The 19,638-nt window shown below is 42.6% G+C and overlaps 1 protein-coding gene across 8 annotated transcripts in view; it reads right to left on the minus strand.

The window, feature by feature from the left end:
- The window catches only part of sdk2b (sidekick cell adhesion molecule 2b), a 951,812-nt gene that overhangs the window by 269,028 nt on the left and 663,146 nt on the right, over window positions 1–19,638 (minus strand). For all 8 annotated transcript variants that reach the window (XM_072558555.1, XM_072558553.1, XM_072558550.1 and 5 more), the window contains 5 exons: window positions 17,786–17,976; window positions 16,075–16,158; window positions 11,896–12,090; window positions 10,316–10,432; window positions 5,385–5,552 (listed from right to left, as the gene is read on the minus strand). In XM_072558555.1, the coding sequence (XP_072414656.1) occupies window positions 5,385–5,552; window positions 10,316–10,432; window positions 11,896–12,090; window positions 16,075–16,158; window positions 17,786–17,976 (755 nt within the window). The remainder of the gene's footprint in view (window positions 1–5,384; window positions 5,553–10,315; window positions 10,433–11,895; window positions 12,091–16,074; window positions 16,159–17,785; window positions 17,977–19,638) is intronic.

A 19,638-nucleotide genomic window follows, 5' to 3' on the forward strand; every position in this document is an offset into this window, starting at 1 on the left:
CTCTCTGTTCATGCTTACAACTGACCATAATCACATCACTGACAGAATGCTGTGTTAGTAGACAATTATATAAGCCTGTATAATGAAAAGTAACAGATAGATACAAAATTCTCTGTGCACTGGGCTAAACAAGTGATGTACACAAATAAAGAAGGGTATGTAACACATTCTATATGCTTCATCTGAAATAAACCTATATTGTATCAGAGATTACAACTGTTTCGTAATGATAGCAAGATTTTTGTCTTCTGACCAGCCTTTCCACATGCTTATCATGTTTCTCTGTGAAGAATTCCTCAGTGTTGGTCCAAGATTTTACTCTTTGACAACCAGAAGCCATATTTCTGATCTTGCCTTGACAGACTAATTTGCCTGAGTTTCAACTTTTATATCTTGTTAACTCATTTATCCAGATCCCACCAGGAGTAGGACACCAGGTTTGGGGGCCCTTAATATAGATACTCTTCTCCCCTGGCCCAATCTTTTGATTTCAATAGTGAAAACCAGTTGGATTTACATTGGTCTGAATTTCAACCATCTGGGAAGGAAAATCATGGCAACAGCAGGAAAAGGCCCTTAAGTATCCAATGATTAGCAATTTAATTGCTCCAACTGACCCTCTTCTGGGCAGGCGAGCTGATGCTTCATTTGCCATGTATAAAATTACGGTGAAGACAGGGACAAGGATGGCTGAATATATACCAAGAATCGTGCCCATAGCAGTGTATCCAATTTTACATCCTCCACCTACCTGCTAACCCACCACCAGGAAGAATAAATTTCCTCCCAATATTTGTACTCAGTGAATGATAGTTTTGTTCCATTTTAAGTATACTTTCTTTCACAATGAACTTCTGGCTTTTTTAAATTTCAGAAATATACTTTATTTGTAAAACTGTCTTTATATATGTACACGGTAACTAAAGCAGTTCAGTTCCATACAGTAACGCATGGAGAAACAAACAAGCATTGGAGTTTGCCTGTATCCAGCAAACAAACTGAAGGGATTTCTTACTTGTACAAGATTATATTTACAAATATTTGAAACACTAGAAGGGTCCATTAATTGAATGGTCCCCCATTTAACTTCAGCAGTAAGACCTTAGATGGTGGTCTTGCCCCACTGCACCTTGGTGACAGCTGACCCGAGCTATAAGGTTCAGTCTACAACACTCAGTCAAGGTCAACTCCTTGCTCTGGAAAACCAACAAGTCTCAGGTACGCAAAGAGCATCTTTCACCGAGTTGATGATTCTCCAGGCACAGAGGATGTTTGTCTCAGTATGCGTCCCGGGGAATAGAATGTAGAGTGCAGAATCCCGCATCATGGAGCTGCTCAGGACGAACCTTGACAAGAACCACTGCATCTTTCTCCAGACTTCCTTTGGAAAGGCACATTCCAGCAGGAGATGCGTGACAGTCTTCACTGCTGCGCAGATGCTTTGAGGGCAGTGTGCAGTGGCACAGGGTGACTGGGCATACATGAATGATCTCCCAGGTAGTGCCCTTCTCACCACGCCAAGCGATTTCTTGGTGCTTGTTAGGAAGTTCTGGTGATGAGGCACTCTGTGAAATGATTTTGGCAGTCTGCTCAGGGAACAACCCAACAGGATTCACCCTTGGCTTTTTCTGCTGGGTCTTGAGGACTGTGTACTGACCACTTCCTGGTGGACTTGCGATCGAACGTGTTTCTTTTTGCAAATTTCTCCTCAAAGTACAGGTGATATGGAACTGTCCAACTATGAGGCCAGTCCCATCCTTCCCACCACCAGAGACAGTAAAACCTCGGTACGTACTGACACTTGGTGTTTGCGTCTACACACAGCTTGGTGCAGCTACACACAAAGGTGGCCATCAGGACGAGGGCAGCTTTGGGCATGCTCTTCCAGAGATTTGTGCATGGAGTCCCTGAGGACACAATCTATCTTCAATCTCCAGATGAAGTGGAAAATGGCTCAGGTAATTACAACAGCGCAGGTTCTAGGAGTTGGGGTCCAGACCTGTGCCACGTACAACAGAGAGAGTGCCTCACACCTGATGACCAGGTTTTTACCGGCAATAGAGGGGGAACAGTGCTCCCAAAAGCCCAATTTCTGCTTCACCATGGAGATAGGCTCCTGTCACAATTTTGCACACACCGCAGTCCCTCCGAACCATGTTACATTAGATTACTTACTTACAGTGTGGAAACAGGCCCTTCGGCCCAACAAGTCCACACCGACTCACCGAAGCGCAACCCACCCAGACCCATTCCCCTATATTTATCCCTTCACCTAACATTACAATTTAGCATAGCCAATTCACCTAACCTGCACATTTTTGGACTGTGGGAGGAAACCAGAGCACCTGGAGGAAACCCACGCAGACACGGGGAGAATGTGCAAACTCTACACAGTCAGTCGCCTGAGGCGGGAATTGAACTCGGGTCTCTGGCGCTGTGAGGCAGCAGTGCTAATCATTGTGCCACCGTGTTCCTAGCACCTTCAGATAATCTGTCCCAATGGTGAAGCGGATAAAGAATTGGTCGGCCCAGTTCCCAAAAAAACATGGTCTCACTTGTCCTTTGGTGTACCTTGGCTCCCAAAGCCTGTTTGAAGTGGTTGCAGATGCTCATGAGCCTGTGCCCTGACAGTGGATCCGAGCAGAAATTGGTGACATCATCTATGTGCAGGCCACTGCTGCCTGGAATAATCACCCCTCTCAGGCTGGCATCCTTCCTGATGGACATAGCAAAAGGTTCTATACAACACCGAGAGAGGCAGCTCTGTCTGACTCAGACCTGATCAGGAAGCTTTCTGACTGCACAAACTATGTTGTCCACACCCCTGTACTGCACATAAATGATCATATCCCTGAGGAGCTCGAGGCTCTCAGAGATCGTCCAGCCCAGTGCAGCACAGAGTATGGTCAAGATGGTGGCAGATTAGATCGTTCCAAACAGAGCTCCTCCACTCCTTCTGTTTCCTTCTCTTTTTTCCCCTTTTCTTTTCTCTTTTTCTCTCCCAGCGGTTTCTCAGCAAGTCTCACTCTGGTCTCTCAGCAGCTCATGGCGGGTTGTGACCTGATCTCTCAGCGGCTCATGGTGGGTTATGGCCTGGTCTCTCGGTTGCTCATTGCGGATTATGGCCTGGTCTCTCAGAGGCTCATGGCAGGTTATGGCCTGGTCTCTCAGTGGCTCATGGTGGGTTATGGCCTGGTCTCTCAGCAGCTCATGGTGGGTTATGGCCTGGTCTCTCGGTTGCTCATTGCGGATTATGGCCTGGTCTCTCAGAGGCTCATGGCAGGTTATGGCCTGGTCTCTCAGTGGCTCATGGTGGGTTATGGCCTGGTCTCTCAGCAGCTCATGGTGGGTTATGGCCTGGTCTCTCAGCAGCTCATGGTGGGTTATGGCCTGGTCTCTCAGCGGCTCATGGCTGGTCATTGCCTGGTCTCTTGGCAGCTCGTGGTGGTGTCTTGGCTCAGTGTGCGAGTGGATCCTGACCGGGCATGTTCCCGAGGAACCAAGGGAGAGCTGATTGTTTCTCACTGGTTTCCACTCCCTGGCCTCCTTCATTTCCTCCTCCTCTATTGACTCCCAATTTTCAGGTTAGGTTGGTTTCTGTGCTGGCTACCTTGCCCTCCTTTCCAGCTTGTCCCTCCTTCTGGGTGCCCCTTGTTTTAGTTTTCTTGCTGGACGGTGGCTGGTCTCTAAATTGGCGTCAGGCCGAAGCCCGCAAAAAGATCCACCAGTTGCAGCTCACTCAATCGAAAATCTTCGAAGTTCTCCTCTCAATCACAGTCCAGAGATGATCTCAAAACCCTCTGACGATGAAGGTTCCCCACACTGAAGCAGAAACTGGAGGAAACTCAGAAATTGGATTGAGAATATTTGTTTCCTGATCTAGAAGTAGCTTTTTCCTTACTTGCAATTTTTAGTCCATGAGTAGCAGCTCTACAGCGTTAATAGCTACAAAACAGAGCAACAGGAGATGATTTTGAACAAACAATCTCATTGTATTTCTCAGTGCAGGCCACCTGTGATACTTCGCAGGAAAAATGTCTAATCTGAAACTAATCTATTCTATGTATGCAAAGTAGGTAGAGTTTGCATAGCAAGGAGAGCCAATCCAATTAATAAATATTCATAACAGTAATGAACTGAAAGGCATTTATTCATTATGGATTTGAATTAGCATCCTTAATTGAAGTTTTTCACATAGTTTTGTCTCATTACAAAACATACTGTGGGTGTACTGTAATGTTGTTTATCATAAAGTCCGTGATACAAACCTGAAGCTTGGCATACACAGTTATCAAAATGTCTGAAAGCAAAAAAATGCTGGAAATCACAGTGGGCCATGCAGCATCCATGGAGAGAGAGCACGCTAATGTTTGAGTCGAGATGATTCATCATCAGGGCTAATGAAGAATCATCTCGACTTGAAATGTTAGCTTGCTCTCTCTCTCTCTCCCCATGGATGCTGCCTGACCCAATGTGATTTCCAGCAATTTTGTTTTCAGTACAGATTCCTGCATCTGCAGTAATGTGTTCAGATCAAACTTCCTGCTTTATTTTACTGCCTGGAGCTCACCTGGTGGAAGCTTATGGGAAAAGGAGAGGCTGGATCCTAATGTGTGGTTCCCTGAGCAGTCCGTCAAAGTCATTTGGCAGAATGCTTCATCACCATAGCTTTCCAACAAGCACCAAGATGTCACTTGGCTGGTGGTGAGAGGGGCACTACGTGTGAGATCCTCCATGTACACCCAGACTCTCTGTGCTACTGCACACCGTCCTCAAAATGGCTATGGGTTATAGAGACTGTCTGATATCTCCTGCTGGAATGTGCCTTTGCAAAGGATGTCTGGAGAGAGATGCAGTAGTTTTTGTCGAGGCTCATCATGAGCAACTTTGTGACCTCTGCGCTTGACGCACACAGCATGACAAACACCAACTGCACCTGCAGGACCATCACCTCAGTGAAATATGTTCTGTAGTCTGCCCAAAACTTACTGATCTTCCAGAATAAGGAGTTGACCCTGATCGAATGTTGCAGACTCGCACACTCCAAAGTCCCTGACTACGTGCTGAGGGACACACTAAAGCTTGGGGCAGCTGCCACCAAGGCACCAAAGGGCTTTTTGATGAAATTGAATGAGGGTCCATTCAGTTATCAGACTTGATGGTGCCTCAAATGCATTTAAATACAGTCTTGTATAAAAATGAAATGTATTGGGTTCGTTTGTTCAACATATCTAAAGACTGCGTACAGAATCAAATTGCTGTCATGACTACGTATACATATAAAAATGCTTTTATAAATAAATTATACTTTTGAAATAAAATAAAGGTATGAAGCATTTGTAGTTAGAAGATACTTCCATTTTCCAAGCAGTATCATCTCTTACCCCACACAATGAGATCTCCAGAAGCCTCATCCACTCCTCGAGAATTAGTAGCCAGACATGTGTAACTCCCAGCATCTGAGATGTGGGAAGGGCTGATAAGCAGGCTGCCAGATTCCAGCAGTGTAAAGCGAGGTAATTGGACAGACCCACTGGCAAGTACTTTCTCTCCTGTTATAATTAAAAACATAAATTCACAGATCATTGGATTCGGGTTGCAATCCAACTAAGGTGCAACAACTTAGTAACAGAACTAAGGTGCAAATGAACCATCAATTGAAAACACTAACTCTCAATAAAATAAATACTCCCTACTCTTATGACTTGAAACCACTACATTGCCACCTCTCAAAAACAGAAATCCTGGCCATCAGTTACACCAATATTAGTAGCTGCTTCTCTTCAGCAGATAACTGCGGACATTCTTGCTATCATGTTTGATCCAGAAATAAAATCTTGCCCTCAGGTTTGCACCAACCCTTCAACCATCTATTTTCAACAGTGCAGCATCACCCAACTTCATCCTATCTCAGTTCATCTGCAACTGAGACCCTCATACATGCTGATGGAATAGTCCTTACCTTGATTATTCCAATGCATTCCTGTCTACTCTCCGACATCCTACTCTCTACTAATGTGATATCTTCCAAAACTCGGTATGCCATATCTTTTATTATTCATTCATGGGATTTGGGCATCACTGTCTGGGCCCATCCTTAATTTCCCTTGGGAAAGTGGTGGTGAGCTGCCTTCTTGAACTAATGCTGTCCATCTAGCTCACAGCAAGTCACATTCCCCATTCACGCCCCACCCCATGCTTGTTAACCTAAACTGGATTCCACTCAGACACTGTCTTCATTTTAAAATTCTCATTCTGTTTTCAAATTCCTCCAAGGCCTTGCCTCTCCCTATTGTATAACCTCCTCCATCCCCACAACCCTCAAGAGCTTTCTGCACTCATTGAATTCTCATCTCTTGGGTGTTCCTAATTTTAATTGTTCCACCATTGGTAGCGATGGCTTCAGTCACTGAAATTTCAAGGTCCTGAATACCCTCCCTATATCTCTCCACTTTTCCACCTTAAGGTTTTCCTCATTTTTGACCAGGTTTTTCAGGAATCTAACCTAATATTTCCTCATGTGGCCTACTGTAACTTTGTTTTATAACCCTTCCGCAAAGTGCCTTGGGGCAGTTAATTACTTGAAACTGCTGTACATCAGTTTTTAGTGAAAATAGATGGGGGGGGGGAAGGGAAGACATGAAAATGGTATTGTGAGGGTAAGTGAAAATCAGCAAAGGTGAGTCCACTTAATGTAAACAGAATGGCACACTCGTCCAGAAAAGGGTCTGCCCGAGTTCAAAAGAAACAGTGACCAAAGATTATTTGTGGACCTTATAGGTTATCTGGGTTGAGTGAGAGTGTACCTTACAGCAGTGAATGCGAGGAATCCAGAAGTCATGGAGTTACAAAGTCAATCTACACAAAGCAGATATTTTGGTCCAACCAGTCAATGCCAACCGTAATCCTAAACTAAACCTGTCCCACCTGCCTGCTCCTGGCCCATATCACACCAAATCTTTCCTATCCATGTACTTATCCAAATGTCTTTTAAACAATATAATTGTACCCACATCCACCACTTCCTGTGGAAGTTCCTTCCACACATGAACCACCGTCTATGTAAAAAAATTACCCCTCATGTTTTTTTTATATCTCAGCTACTTCAAGACTTGAATGTTGTTGAAGGTGCCCAGGTCCCCAGGTCATTCAGAGAAACCACAAGGCTTGAAAGTATTCCTTTTTCTTACAAAGAATGGGTCCCTGTTTGTGAACGCTCGTCATTTCTGGCAAACACAAAGCAGCCATGTCATGAGCTCAACTGATTGCCTTTTGTAACCCAGGAGCTTTCCGAGCCGATAGTTCAGCACTGTTTTCTCCATGGTGATGCTTTAGCCAATCAGAATTGACTTGCTAACCTACGACAAATTCCAGTGTGGATTTGAACTCTAGTGATCTTGGCTATGTCTTGATGAGTGCAAGAAAAAGGAACTTCAGCAGCATTTCTCTCTTTTCAGCAATATTCAATATCCCAAACTGCTTTACTGGATTAAACTTTAAACTTTATTGGACTAAATTGCATGAGGGCCGGTTGCAATAGATACATGGGAGCAAGATGACCTGCAAGTTCCCCTCTAAGCTAATCACTATCCTGACCTGGTAATACATCATACAAACCAAGGAATAAGAGTAGATCACTTAGTCCTTCCAGCCTTCTTCACTATTCAATATGATCATGACTGATTTTAACCTCAACTCTATATTTCTGCATATTTCCAATAATCTCTCATCCCTTGGTAATCAAGCACCATTGCCTTTAAAAATTTAAAGGTACTGCCTTTTTAGGAAGAAAATTTCAAAGATATACAAACCTGTGAGAGAAAAACTATTTCTCTCAGAGGGTCATTCCTTCAGAGTCACGGGATAAAAATCCTGAAACCCCCTTCCTAACAATATTATGGGTGAACCTACATGAAATGGACTGAAGCACGGAGAGAAAGTCACTCACCATCGCTTTCTCAAGGATAATAAAGGATGTGCAATAAATACTGGCCCAGCCAGTGGAGCCCAAATCCAATGAATAAGATTACATAAACAATGACCAACTGAATGGCCAGAAATTGCTCATTTTTATTTATTTTCTGGAGTATTGCAGTGCCATGATTTTACCTTCCAGACTAGGGATCAGTAAATATTTTGAAAACGCATTTGCTCTTTAAGTGAATATTCAAATGCAGTTTGTTTGATCACTTTCAGGAAGATCAAAATATAATACTGATCAAGTGCATCAATAAAGAAGAGACTTGGTTTGGATACAAGGTACTTATAGTCTTGCTGTTTTCTGTTGGAGATGAAGTCAGAGCCACCTAATTTTTGTTAACACTCTTGTTGAATGTACCACATACAAAAGGCTACACATGGTCTTTCATATTGAATCTATTTTACAGGGTCTCTCCAAATGGAAGCAACATTATGGAGGAAATGACTTGTAAATAGTCTTTGGAAGCCTAAAAACTCTATTTGGAGAGAAAATCTTACTGAGTTTTGAGAAGATTTGTAGCTCAGATTGAGGTTTTGGGTGTAGATTTGCTTGCTGAGCTGGAAGGTTCATTTCCAGATGTTTCATCACCCTCCAGACAAAGCACGGTTGAAAATTCCTGCTCTCTATTTATATCTTTGGATTTCTTTGGGTTGGTGATGTAATTTACTGTGGTGACATCATTTCCTGTGGTGATATAATTTTCTGGTGGTGGGTTTGTCGGCTACCATGATGCCAAGGGGTCTGAGTAGTCTGGCAGTCATTTCTGAGATGTCTTTGATGTAGGGAGAGTGGCTAGGGTTTCTAGATGCGTTTCGTCTGCTTGTTTGGGTTTGTTTTTGAGAAATCTGTGGACTGTGTTCATTGGGTATCCATTCTTTTTCAATACATTGTATAGGTGATTTTCCTCTGCTCTGCGAAGTTCCTCTGTGCTGCAGTGTGTGGTGGCTCGTTGGAATAATGTTCTGATGCAGCTTTGTTTGTGGATGTTGGAGTGATTGCTTCTGTAGTTCAATATTTACAGGAAAACCACACATACCAAATATTGAACTACAGAAGCAATCACCCCAACATCCACAAAGAAAGCTGCATCAGAACAATATTTCTACGAGCCACCCACACACTGCAGCACAGAGGAACTATGCAGAGCAGAGGAGAATGATCCATACAGTGTATTCAAATAGAATGGGTACCCAATGAACATAGTCCACAGATTTCTCAGCAACAAACCCAAACAAGCAGACAAAACGCATCTAGAAACCCTAGCCACTCTCCCCTACATAAAAGCCACCTCAGAAATGACTGCCAGACTACTCAGACTCCTTGGCATTATGGTAGCCAACAAACCCACCAACACACTAAAACAGCAGCTAATGAACTTGAAAGACCCTATACAGACAACAAGCAAAACTAATATTATTTACAAAATACCATGCAAGGACTGTAACAAACACTACGTTGGACAAACAGGCAGAAAACTAGCCACCAGGATGCATGAACATCAACGAGCCACAAAACGACATGACGCTCTCTCACTTGTATCCTTACATACAGATGAGGAAGGTCACCACTTCGACTGGGACAACACATCCATCCTAGGACATGACAAACAGAGACATGCACGAGAATTCCTAGAAGCATGGCATTCCAACCGGAACTCTATCAACAAACACATCGAGTTAGGCTCAATCTACCACCCCCTGAGAAAAAGAACAGGAAATGAGTTCACGACAGGAAATGATGTCACCACCGGAAATGACATCACCCACCCAAAGAAACCCAAACATATAAATAGAAAACAGGAATTATCAACATTGTGTCGCCCAGAGGCCCACTGAAGATGTTACCTAGTAAGGTGACAAAACATCTGGAAATGAACCTTCCAGCTCAGCGAGCAAACCTGTATCCGGAGAGAAGATTTCTTCTGTACTTCCAATTCCTGGATGCTAGCAGCAGCTGTAGTAAAAATCTACCACCAGTTTAGGTCCATTATTTGGGTCTAACCATAGCTCCCTGAGCCAAAATTCTATCTGTAAAAGCCAGGTGCAAATATTTCACTCTGTACAACAGCAAGGAAGATGCTACAAAATTGACAAATTTATGAACGAATTAAATGCATATGTGTCATGCTCATGAGTTATCAGCTACCAGCTCTGGCCAGTCCCAGCATCCAGCATTAGATTTATTGAGAATTTATGATTAAACTCATGTAATGCCAGCAGAGAGGGTCAGATTGTGGAAATGAACAGTACAGAAATGCAGAAGTTAGCAAATTCAAAGAAACGGAATACTCATGAAATGTGTTGCATATAACAGCAGTTACATATTAATACTTGCCTCTTTGCCAGGTGATTGCTGGCCGTGGTGCCCCTGATGTTTCACAAGAAAGAATGACTGATAACCCATCAATCACTGTGCTGTCTGATGGTCCCTTCGTAATGTTGGGAGGAATGCCTGTAACAACCAGAAAATTTTAATGTTGTTGTTCACATTAATTGATTAATCTAACTATGGTGAATGATGTCATTCCAAATTTATTTTATCACAATGTTAATTTTATTTTTGCTAAAGCAATATTAATTGCACCTAATATATTCTCAATATTATTCAATGGTCAATACTAGAATTAAATTAGATTTTATTGCAACACACTTGATTGAACAGAAATATAGAATGATCAAATGCCCCAAATATCCACAGCAGCACGGTGGCACAGTGGTTAGCAGCGCCAGAGACCCGGGTTCAATTCCCGACCTAGGCGACTGACTGTGTGGAGTTTGCACATTCTCCCCGTGTCTGCCTGGGTTTCCTCCGGGTGCTCTGGTTTCCTCCCACAGTCCAAAGATGTGCAGGTCAGGTGAATTGGCCATGCTAAATTGCCTGTAGTGTTAGGTAAAAAGGGGTACATGTAGGGGTACGGGTGGGTTGCGCTTCGGCGGGTCGGTGTGGACTTGTTAGGCCGAAGGGCCTGTTTCCACACTGTAAGTAATCTGGTCATTTATCATGCTTTTAGTGCCTGACATATTTAATCAAACTTTTTGCTCCCTGATTTCCTTTTTGTGAAACCCCTTTGAATCTCGGTTTTCCCTCTGTCCTTGGTTCCCCATGCTTTTGCTGTTGACCTGTAGCCTCCTGGTTCTAGACAGTCCTTGCACAACAGCTGTTGACATGAAGCATGAATGAAGATACTCAACATTAGAGGATCTAAGTCTTATGTAACAATACAAATACAATCACATTTGCAAATTTTCATCGAACACCACTTGGTCAGATATTACATGATCAAATTTCTGTGGAAACGGTACTTTGAACCTTCGAAATAAGAAAGAGGCTGATCCTAATTAAGCCACATGTATTAAAGAGGCAATGGTATATGTCAATAACAGTGCATCTTAGATATCTGTTCAGCATGGAGCAGTGAATCATTTTCTGAAATAATTTTGATCATGACTTCAACCTAAAACAAATCTATAGGCTCCATATATTGGATGATATTCTTATCCTGCGACCAAGGTGTAAAGCCAATTGCAAGTGGACACTGAGAAAGAAAATCACGCGGTAACATATAACTGGCACTGATACAAAGAAGTTAGTTCAGTATGAAAACAACTTGTTGAAAATCTATACCATTATGTTTTCTTTTACACATATCGGGGGACTAGTAGATTTACGCAGTTGACTAGAAATCATTTAACAATCATATCAAAAGCGCATTTTAATTAAACTGGCTTATAGATTTTCAAACTGCTCAATGTGCACAAACTATGTGAGGGCTGCAGACTGGTCTCCAAAAATCAAAATGGCACCTCTTACACCACCCATTATATAATTGCAGCATTGGTCACCAATCCACAAATGTCAACTAAGCTAAGACTGGACGACAGTTATCAGAATAGCTTAAAAAGTAATTTACTTACTGGTAACAGCAAGATAGGTGAAAGTTTGCACCTCACCAGCTTCATTCCTAGCAAAGCATTGGAACATGCCAGTGTCATCAGGCATCAGTCCACTGATCTGTAGACTGCCATTGGATAGCATCCTATATCTGGGTACATTTAACCTTGAGATCAACGTTGCATCTTTATACCAGAATATCACTGGCAATGGGACACCTGCAATCACATACATTCATCATTGTAGTCTTTGATAAATATGTGATGCTTGAATAAAGTATTTCCAGAAAGCAAGTTTATTGTACATTGTTAGTAGTCTTTCATATGCACAGCAAAGTTGCCAATAAATATAGAACATGCATTAAATCCAAGAAGACTTTTGACATAACTAATTTAAATTATAATACTGAAAATATGCAAAGTTGTAAAGCTGAACAAATAATTAGTGCCTGGAATTGTCAAATTGCTGTTTTGCATTCATCATTTGTGGGCGGCACGGTGGCACAGTGGTTAGCACTGCTGCCTCACAGCGCCAGAGACCTGGGTTCAATTCCCGCCTCAGGCGACTGACTGTGTGGAGTTTGCACATTCTCCCCGTGTCTGTGTGGGTTTCCTCCGGGTGCTCTGGTTTCCTCCCACACTCCAAAGATGTGCAGGTCAGGTGAATTGGCCATGCTAAATTGCCTGTAGTGTTAGGTAAGGGTAGATGTAGAGGTATGGGTGGGTTGCGCTTTGGCGGGGCGGTGTGGACTTGTTGGGCCAGAGGGCCTGTTTCCACACTGTAAGTAAGTAATCAATTTTCCCAGAATATGGAAATGCCGATGCTGGACTGGGGTGGACAAAGCCAGAGTCACACAATGCAACGTTAAAGTCCAACAGGTTTATTTGAAGTTGCAAGCTTTTCGAGCACTGTTCCTTCATCAGATGAAGTGACAAAGGAGCAGCACTCTGAATGCTTGTGATTTCAAATAAACTTGTTGCACTATAATCTGGTGTTTTGCGACTTCTGATTTTGTCCATTTTACCAGCACTATAAACAGTACATTGTCCCACTGCTTTAGAAATTGTCCAGGCCTTAGTCATTCAATGCACATCTGAACTTGCCAATTTCATATTCTCCTAATGTCATCTAACTTTGCATTCTGTGCTCCTTCCAGATACAAATATTGTAGAAGTCTCAGTGCACTTCATGCATTAACATATTCTAGCAGAATAGATGAAGGAACAGCATTACAGAAATGCATCATGTATTCAGCCCAGGGACAGTAACTGATTTTGGATTAATCCAGTGATGAGGCATGTTAAGACTCTGCTGCCCCCCTCACTGGACACCCTGCAGTTTGCATATCAACCCAACCACTCAACAGATGATGTCATTTCCACCACCCTCCATCTGGCCCTCACCCACCTGGAGAAGAAGGACATCCACATCAGATTACTGTTCATAGACTTCGCTTCTGCATTTAACATTATAATTCCTCAGTACCTGATTGGAAAGCTGGGTCTGCTGGTCCTAAATACCTCCCTATGTAACTGGATCCTGGACTTTCTGACTGGGAAACCTCAGTCAGTCCAGATTGGGATCAGCATCTCCAACACCATCACACTGAGCACAGGGCCCCCCCAGGGCTGTGTGTTCAGTCCACTGCTGTTCACCTTGTTAACACACGACAGTGCAGCGACACACAGATCGAATCACATCATCAGGTTTGCTGATGGTATGACTGCAGTGGGTCTCATCAGCACGAGCCAGCATACAGAGAGGAGGCACAACGGCTAACGAACTGGTGCAGAGTCAACAATCTGCCTCTGAATGTGGACAAAGTGAAAGAGATGGCTGTTGACTTCAGGAGGTACGAAGCAACCACTCTCTGCTGGACATCGACGGCTCCCCATGGAGATCATGAAGAGCACCAAATTTCTTGGTGTACGCCTGGCAGAGAATCTTACCTGGACCCTCAGTTCCATAGCCAAGAAAGCCCAGCAACATCCCTACTTTCTGCATGGGCTGAGGGAAGCGCACCTCCCACTCCCATCCTCACCACATTCTACAGAGGGTTCATTAATAGTACCCTAGGCTGCTGCATCACTGCCTGGTTCCGGAATTGCCCCATCTCGGATCGTAAGACCTTACTATGGTTAGTGAGGACAGCTGAGATGAACATCGGGGTCTCTCTTCCCTCCTACAGACTTTCACACCATATGCTGCATCTGAAAGACTAAGAGCATTGTGGAAGACCCCACATACCCCTCACTCAAACTCTCCTCCCTCCTGTACCATCTGGCAGAACATACCGGAGCATTTGGTCTCACAGCCAGACTGTGCAACAGTTTCTTCCCCCAAACTATCAGGCTCCTTAACACAGTATAATCACACTCTTCCCCATCCGGAATTCTTTGTACAACTTTGAACTGCTGCTAGAAAATTATCTATTATTTATCATTCTTCTATTACAATGTAACTTACACTTCTTATGTACTTTATGCAGTGTACGATTGTGTGGTTTGTGGCACCCTCAGTCCTGGAGGAATGCTGCCTCATTTTTACCATATCAGTTGTATATGGTAGAAATGACAAATAAAAGTACTCTACTCTAATAAATTGATCCCACAGGTGCCGACTGATGTTGGGCTATCACTGCAGGGATGCTGACTGCCATCCAATGCCTTGATGAGGAAACTGTTATACAATACAATACAGCACACAAACAGGCCCGTTGGCCCACCAAGCCTGTACTGATGCCCGATTCTTATTTAGAATTGCTACTTAATGCTCACACATTGTTTCTATCCCTTTGTTCACTTCTCATTCATGTGTCAAACAAGATACTGTGGCTAACATGCCTCCTCCCACCACCTCCACTGGCAGTGCAATCCAGGCACCTATCACTCTCGTGAAAAATGTTCCCACACTTTTCCCCTCTCACCTTGAATCTGTGTCCTCTTGTAGTTGACCTTTCCACCCTGGGGAAAAAGCCTCTGATTATTCACCCTATCTACACGTCTCATAATTTTGTCGATCTCTATCAGGCTGCCCCTCAGACTCTGTCTTTCCAGTGACAACAATTCCAGTTTATCCACCCTCTCCTCATCACTAAAACTGTCCAACCAGGCAACAGGCATCCTGCTAAACCTTCTCTGCACCCTTTGCAAAGCAACCACCTCTTTCTCCTCATGTAACAAGAACTGCATGCAATATTCCAAATGTGGCCGAACTAATGTTTTATACAGTTGTAACATAATTTGCCCATTTTTATATTTGATGTCCTGGCCAATGAAGGCAAGTGTGTGGTATGCCTTCTTGACCACGTGTTGCTTTGGATGGTTAGTGTCAACTGGTTATTCAACCGCAATAAATATCACCCCTTAACCCATTCTTGCTCACATCTGACATCCACATGCTATCCTCCTAAGAAGGGTCAATGGCTAGCAATTGGAATTGCTAACTCTCGATGATCATTTCCCCTTTGTCCTCAAGGGGTTGGATCAATTTTAACATCCATATTGCAACCATGGCGAAAAATATTTGACCCAGTAGAAACAGGGAATTAAACTTGGCACCACCGGCCTGTAGTGATTGTAGTGAGGTCAGCCACGTGGACTCCATAGAATGAGTTCCCTGATTGGGGCTGTTAATCTGGTCCAATCAGGGAGCCCTGGCTGACAGACAGAAACAGGCGTGTTGGAGGTTCTAACACTCTGAGAGCTGGCTCTGAGGGAGTTGGATCAGTGTCAAGGACTCTCCACATGTAAATAAAGGGTGACTTGTTGATGGGACACTATGGAGTTATTTCATGACCCAGATGGTTCAAGAACTGAAACTTCAGGGATGTTAACATGTGATTTTGTGACTGTTCTTAACATGAACAGTGTTAGTAACAACTCTTCAGGTAATTTGCACTCTGATCACTTTTTAAAAAAGGAATATATTCTTCAAACCAACTCAATAAAATCACATAAGTCCTGAATTTCATTTTGTGATTTTATACATAAGAACCTGAGGCAACCAAGTGTGTCACCTGTCAAACTAATGTAAAACTGGTTACTCATTCAAAGGCTGAATGATCACTCAACGTTATGGAATATAGGCGGTCACCAGGAGAAAGAGTACTTCAAATATACTGCCTCATTTTATATCCAGCCTCTGCTGTATATATCGCTCCTACTAAATTTAATAAACAACAAGTTGTCTGTTGACCGTACCTTGAGCCTGACACGGAATATCTACGACTTTCTCTATCTCAGCTGTCATGTGACGCTCTGGTTCCAGGATTAGTTGTGGCGGTTCTGCAGGAAGTAAAAGACTGAATATGAATTTTAAAACAAAGACGTGTTCGCCCAATGCAAATATTTCTGCTGACAAAATATGAATTAAAATGAAGATGAAAAATTATCATTGGTAAAACTATAATCATTCTGATGACATATTCCACTACATCCTCAAACCATAATCTCCCTCATAATATGAAGTGGCAAAGTAATTTTCCAAAACCCATGACCTGAATTTTTTAATGATCTGCCTCAGTAGATTCATTCCAATTGTCTAAAACAGAGTAAGATCCAATGTCCCAGAGCATACAGACATATTCCGTGGCAAATTTGAAGGAGTTAAGTTCATTTAATTGGTTTTCATGAATGAGATGTTCATTTCTTATAGTGAAGTCGGTAGTAGATATTTAGAATTTTTTTCAGCTTCAGCCTTCCTCCTGAGATCTGCCCATGGTAGATGCTGGGTAAGTTGGCATTGAGAGTGTAAGAGCAGTGGATGATAGATGGAGGGGGGTATGGACACTAAATTAGGGGAAATAAGCGGGAATGAGGGCGAATGGAGGTCATATTTTAGCAAGAGTTTGGTCTCAAATTTGTCTTAGAGTGGGTGGACATACGGGTTTGATTTTTGAGCATGGGAGTTAGATGGGAGATGAGAGTTAGAGAACTAAATGTTTGAGAAAACAACGTCTCAGTTTAGGGAGGTAGGCCCTTTACATGGATTGTATTGGCACTCAGCAGTCTCTGTATAGTCACCTTCAATTTTCATCTGGGATGAATGTGCCTGTCCACATCACCTTGCCCATCAATCCAGAGAGAAGTTCCCACCATTTTAGGCAGCCTATCCTGAGGGGGATGCATCCATATTGGGAGTGAAAATCCAGGTCCAAATTTTCACCTAGCCATTACCCCACTTCTCAATAACTCTATACACAATTGCAGCATTGCACCTCATCCTTACCCATAACCTGGAATCTTTTCTCAATCACCAGCTTCAGCCTGTTGCGTTTAAACAGGGCAACAGCTAACATTAAGTGCATACTTTAAATTAAGTTTCACAGTACCAATGATATACACTTTCTCTGCAAATATGCATGTCTTCATGGACTGACAGTGAAGTTATCACCAACACTGTGACATTCTACAATAAAAATACAACTTGACTTACTTAATTAAAACTAAAGGAATGCTCTTAATAATATACATGTTTTTCTCTCTAACTATGTGCAATGCTAATGTTGATCGGCTGCAGATATGGCTTTTGACAAAGAAATATTGAATAAGAACCATTTTGCAGTCCGTTCAGAACAAAAAAAAAATCAGTCTACGGCAGCTGTGTGAAATCACTGTCGATTCAGAATTCTCCGAGAGCATTTGTAGCTGACTGAATGATGAGGAAATGAGATTGAAATAGTGAGTGGGCAGCAAGGGACAGAACCTGGCTCATTTTGAAAAATGTGACGATAAAATTGATAGCAGTTATATAAAAAAATAAAGCAGTGGTTAATTCCTTGAGACAACAAGTCATTTAACCGCTTTCAACAGTTTGTTAAATGAAGCACTTTGATGCTGATTCCAGAATTGTAAATGTTCTGTGAATGAACTTGTATCTCATTATAGAACTGGGAATTTCCCAAGTACTCACCCAGTACTGACAAGAAGGCCCCTGCACTAACTGAAGGAACACTGCTGCTTCGGAGAATGGCTTCACATTCATAGTACCCAGCATCACGTATTTTCGGATTTAGGATGGTCAGTTTCCGGTGGTAATCACTGAACCCACTTCTGAACGGCACCCCATCTTTCTTCCAGATAATACTTAGCTTAATGAGGGGCCTGAAACAAAAATCACCACAATGCTCAGTTCTTTATATTGTCAATTTGAAGATTATATCATTGTTCTCCAGGTAGAGAGCTAATTGTACAGAAATTATTCAAAATCCTAAGAGGTATTACAGTCATAGAGTCATAGATGTCAACAGAACAGCAAAAGACCTCTTGGCCCATCCAGTCCATGCCAGCCAAAAACAAGCAACAAACTATTCTAATCCTATTTTCCAGCACTTGACCCTCAGCATTGTGTGCTTCGGCATTGCACATGTACAACCTAAATACTTCGCAAATGTAATGGTGGTTTCTGCATCCACACCCTTACAGGCAGTGTGTTACTGACTCCAACCATCCTCTAGGTGAAAAGGTTTTCCTTATATCCTCTTTAAACCTCTTGCTCCTTTCCTTAAATCTATGACCCCTGGTGATGGATCCCTCTGCCAAGTGAAAAGGTTTCTTCCCATCTATCTTGTCTGCCCCTCAAATCTTGTCCTCATTCAGTTTCCTCAGCTCCAAGGAAAACAAGCCGAGTCTGTCCAATCTCTCTTTACAACTAAAAATCTCCAGCCTAAGCAACAACCTGGTACACATCCTCTACACCCTCTCCAGTGCAATCACATTCCTCCAAAAATGCAAATTCCAGAATTGCACAAAATATTTTAGCCTTGGTCTAATGGTTTTATACAGTTCCAGAACCTCCTAACCACTCTTAAACTATATGCTTTCGCTAATTAAGGCAAGTATCCCATAAGTCTTCTTAACCATCTTATCTACCTGTCTCGCTATCTCAAGGGACTGGTGTTTATGCAAACCAAGGTCTCTCTAACTCTTGATGCTTCCCAGTGTCCTACTGTTCAACATGCATTCCCTTACGTTACTTTCCCAGGTGTGTAGGAAGTCAAACTAGAAATGGAATGATTTAGGACAATGTGAGGTAATGAAACTGGGTAAGTGTTTGAGTATCAGTGGCCTGAAGCATTATTTTGTAGACAGTGATTGTAACCCCCGTTAGATTCAAGATTGTTATGGGAAAGGACAGGATAGATCTTAAATCAAAATGTTAAACTATGGGAAGGCCGAATTTAATAAGATCAGGCCTGATTTGGTCAGAGTGGACTGGGAGCCGATACTTTTAAGTAAATCTTTGTCAGAGCAGTGGGATTCATTTAACAATGAAATAGTCAAAGTACAGGACAAACATGTTCCAATAAAGATTAAAGGTGGGACCAACATATCTTGTGAACATTGGATATCTTGGGATTGGATACAGAGAGAAAATGGGAGGCTTATGGCCAATTTGGTACTTACCTCTAAAATAAGAAAATGTCAAGGTCTGGGCCATCTTCTTAATCTATTTTGAGGGTATTTGGTTTGATCCACAACAGAAAGTAAGAGCCCATGGGATAGAAGGAAATTTGAAAAATTATTTACAGAACTGGCTGAATAGCTGGAAGCAGGGTGATGGTTGAAGGGCATTTTTGAATTTGGAAGCCTTTGTCCAGTGGGGCACCATAGATGAGAAAAAGTAAAGAGCCTTGGGAATGCCGGAGATCATGTAGGATTGAGCACAAATCCCCATCGTGTAAAATGTTGGACAAGACCCTGGATTTTTTTAACATTTAAAATACTAGGCAAAATCCTGAGCTCAGGCTGCAGCAAATATACACA

The sequence above is a fragment of the Chiloscyllium punctatum genome, chromosome 39 (genome assembly GCF_047496795.1).
Source record: "Chiloscyllium punctatum isolate Juve2018m chromosome 39, sChiPun1.3, whole genome shotgun sequence".
Classification (NCBI taxonomy): domain Eukaryota; kingdom Metazoa; phylum Chordata; class Chondrichthyes; order Orectolobiformes; family Hemiscylliidae; genus Chiloscyllium; species Chiloscyllium punctatum.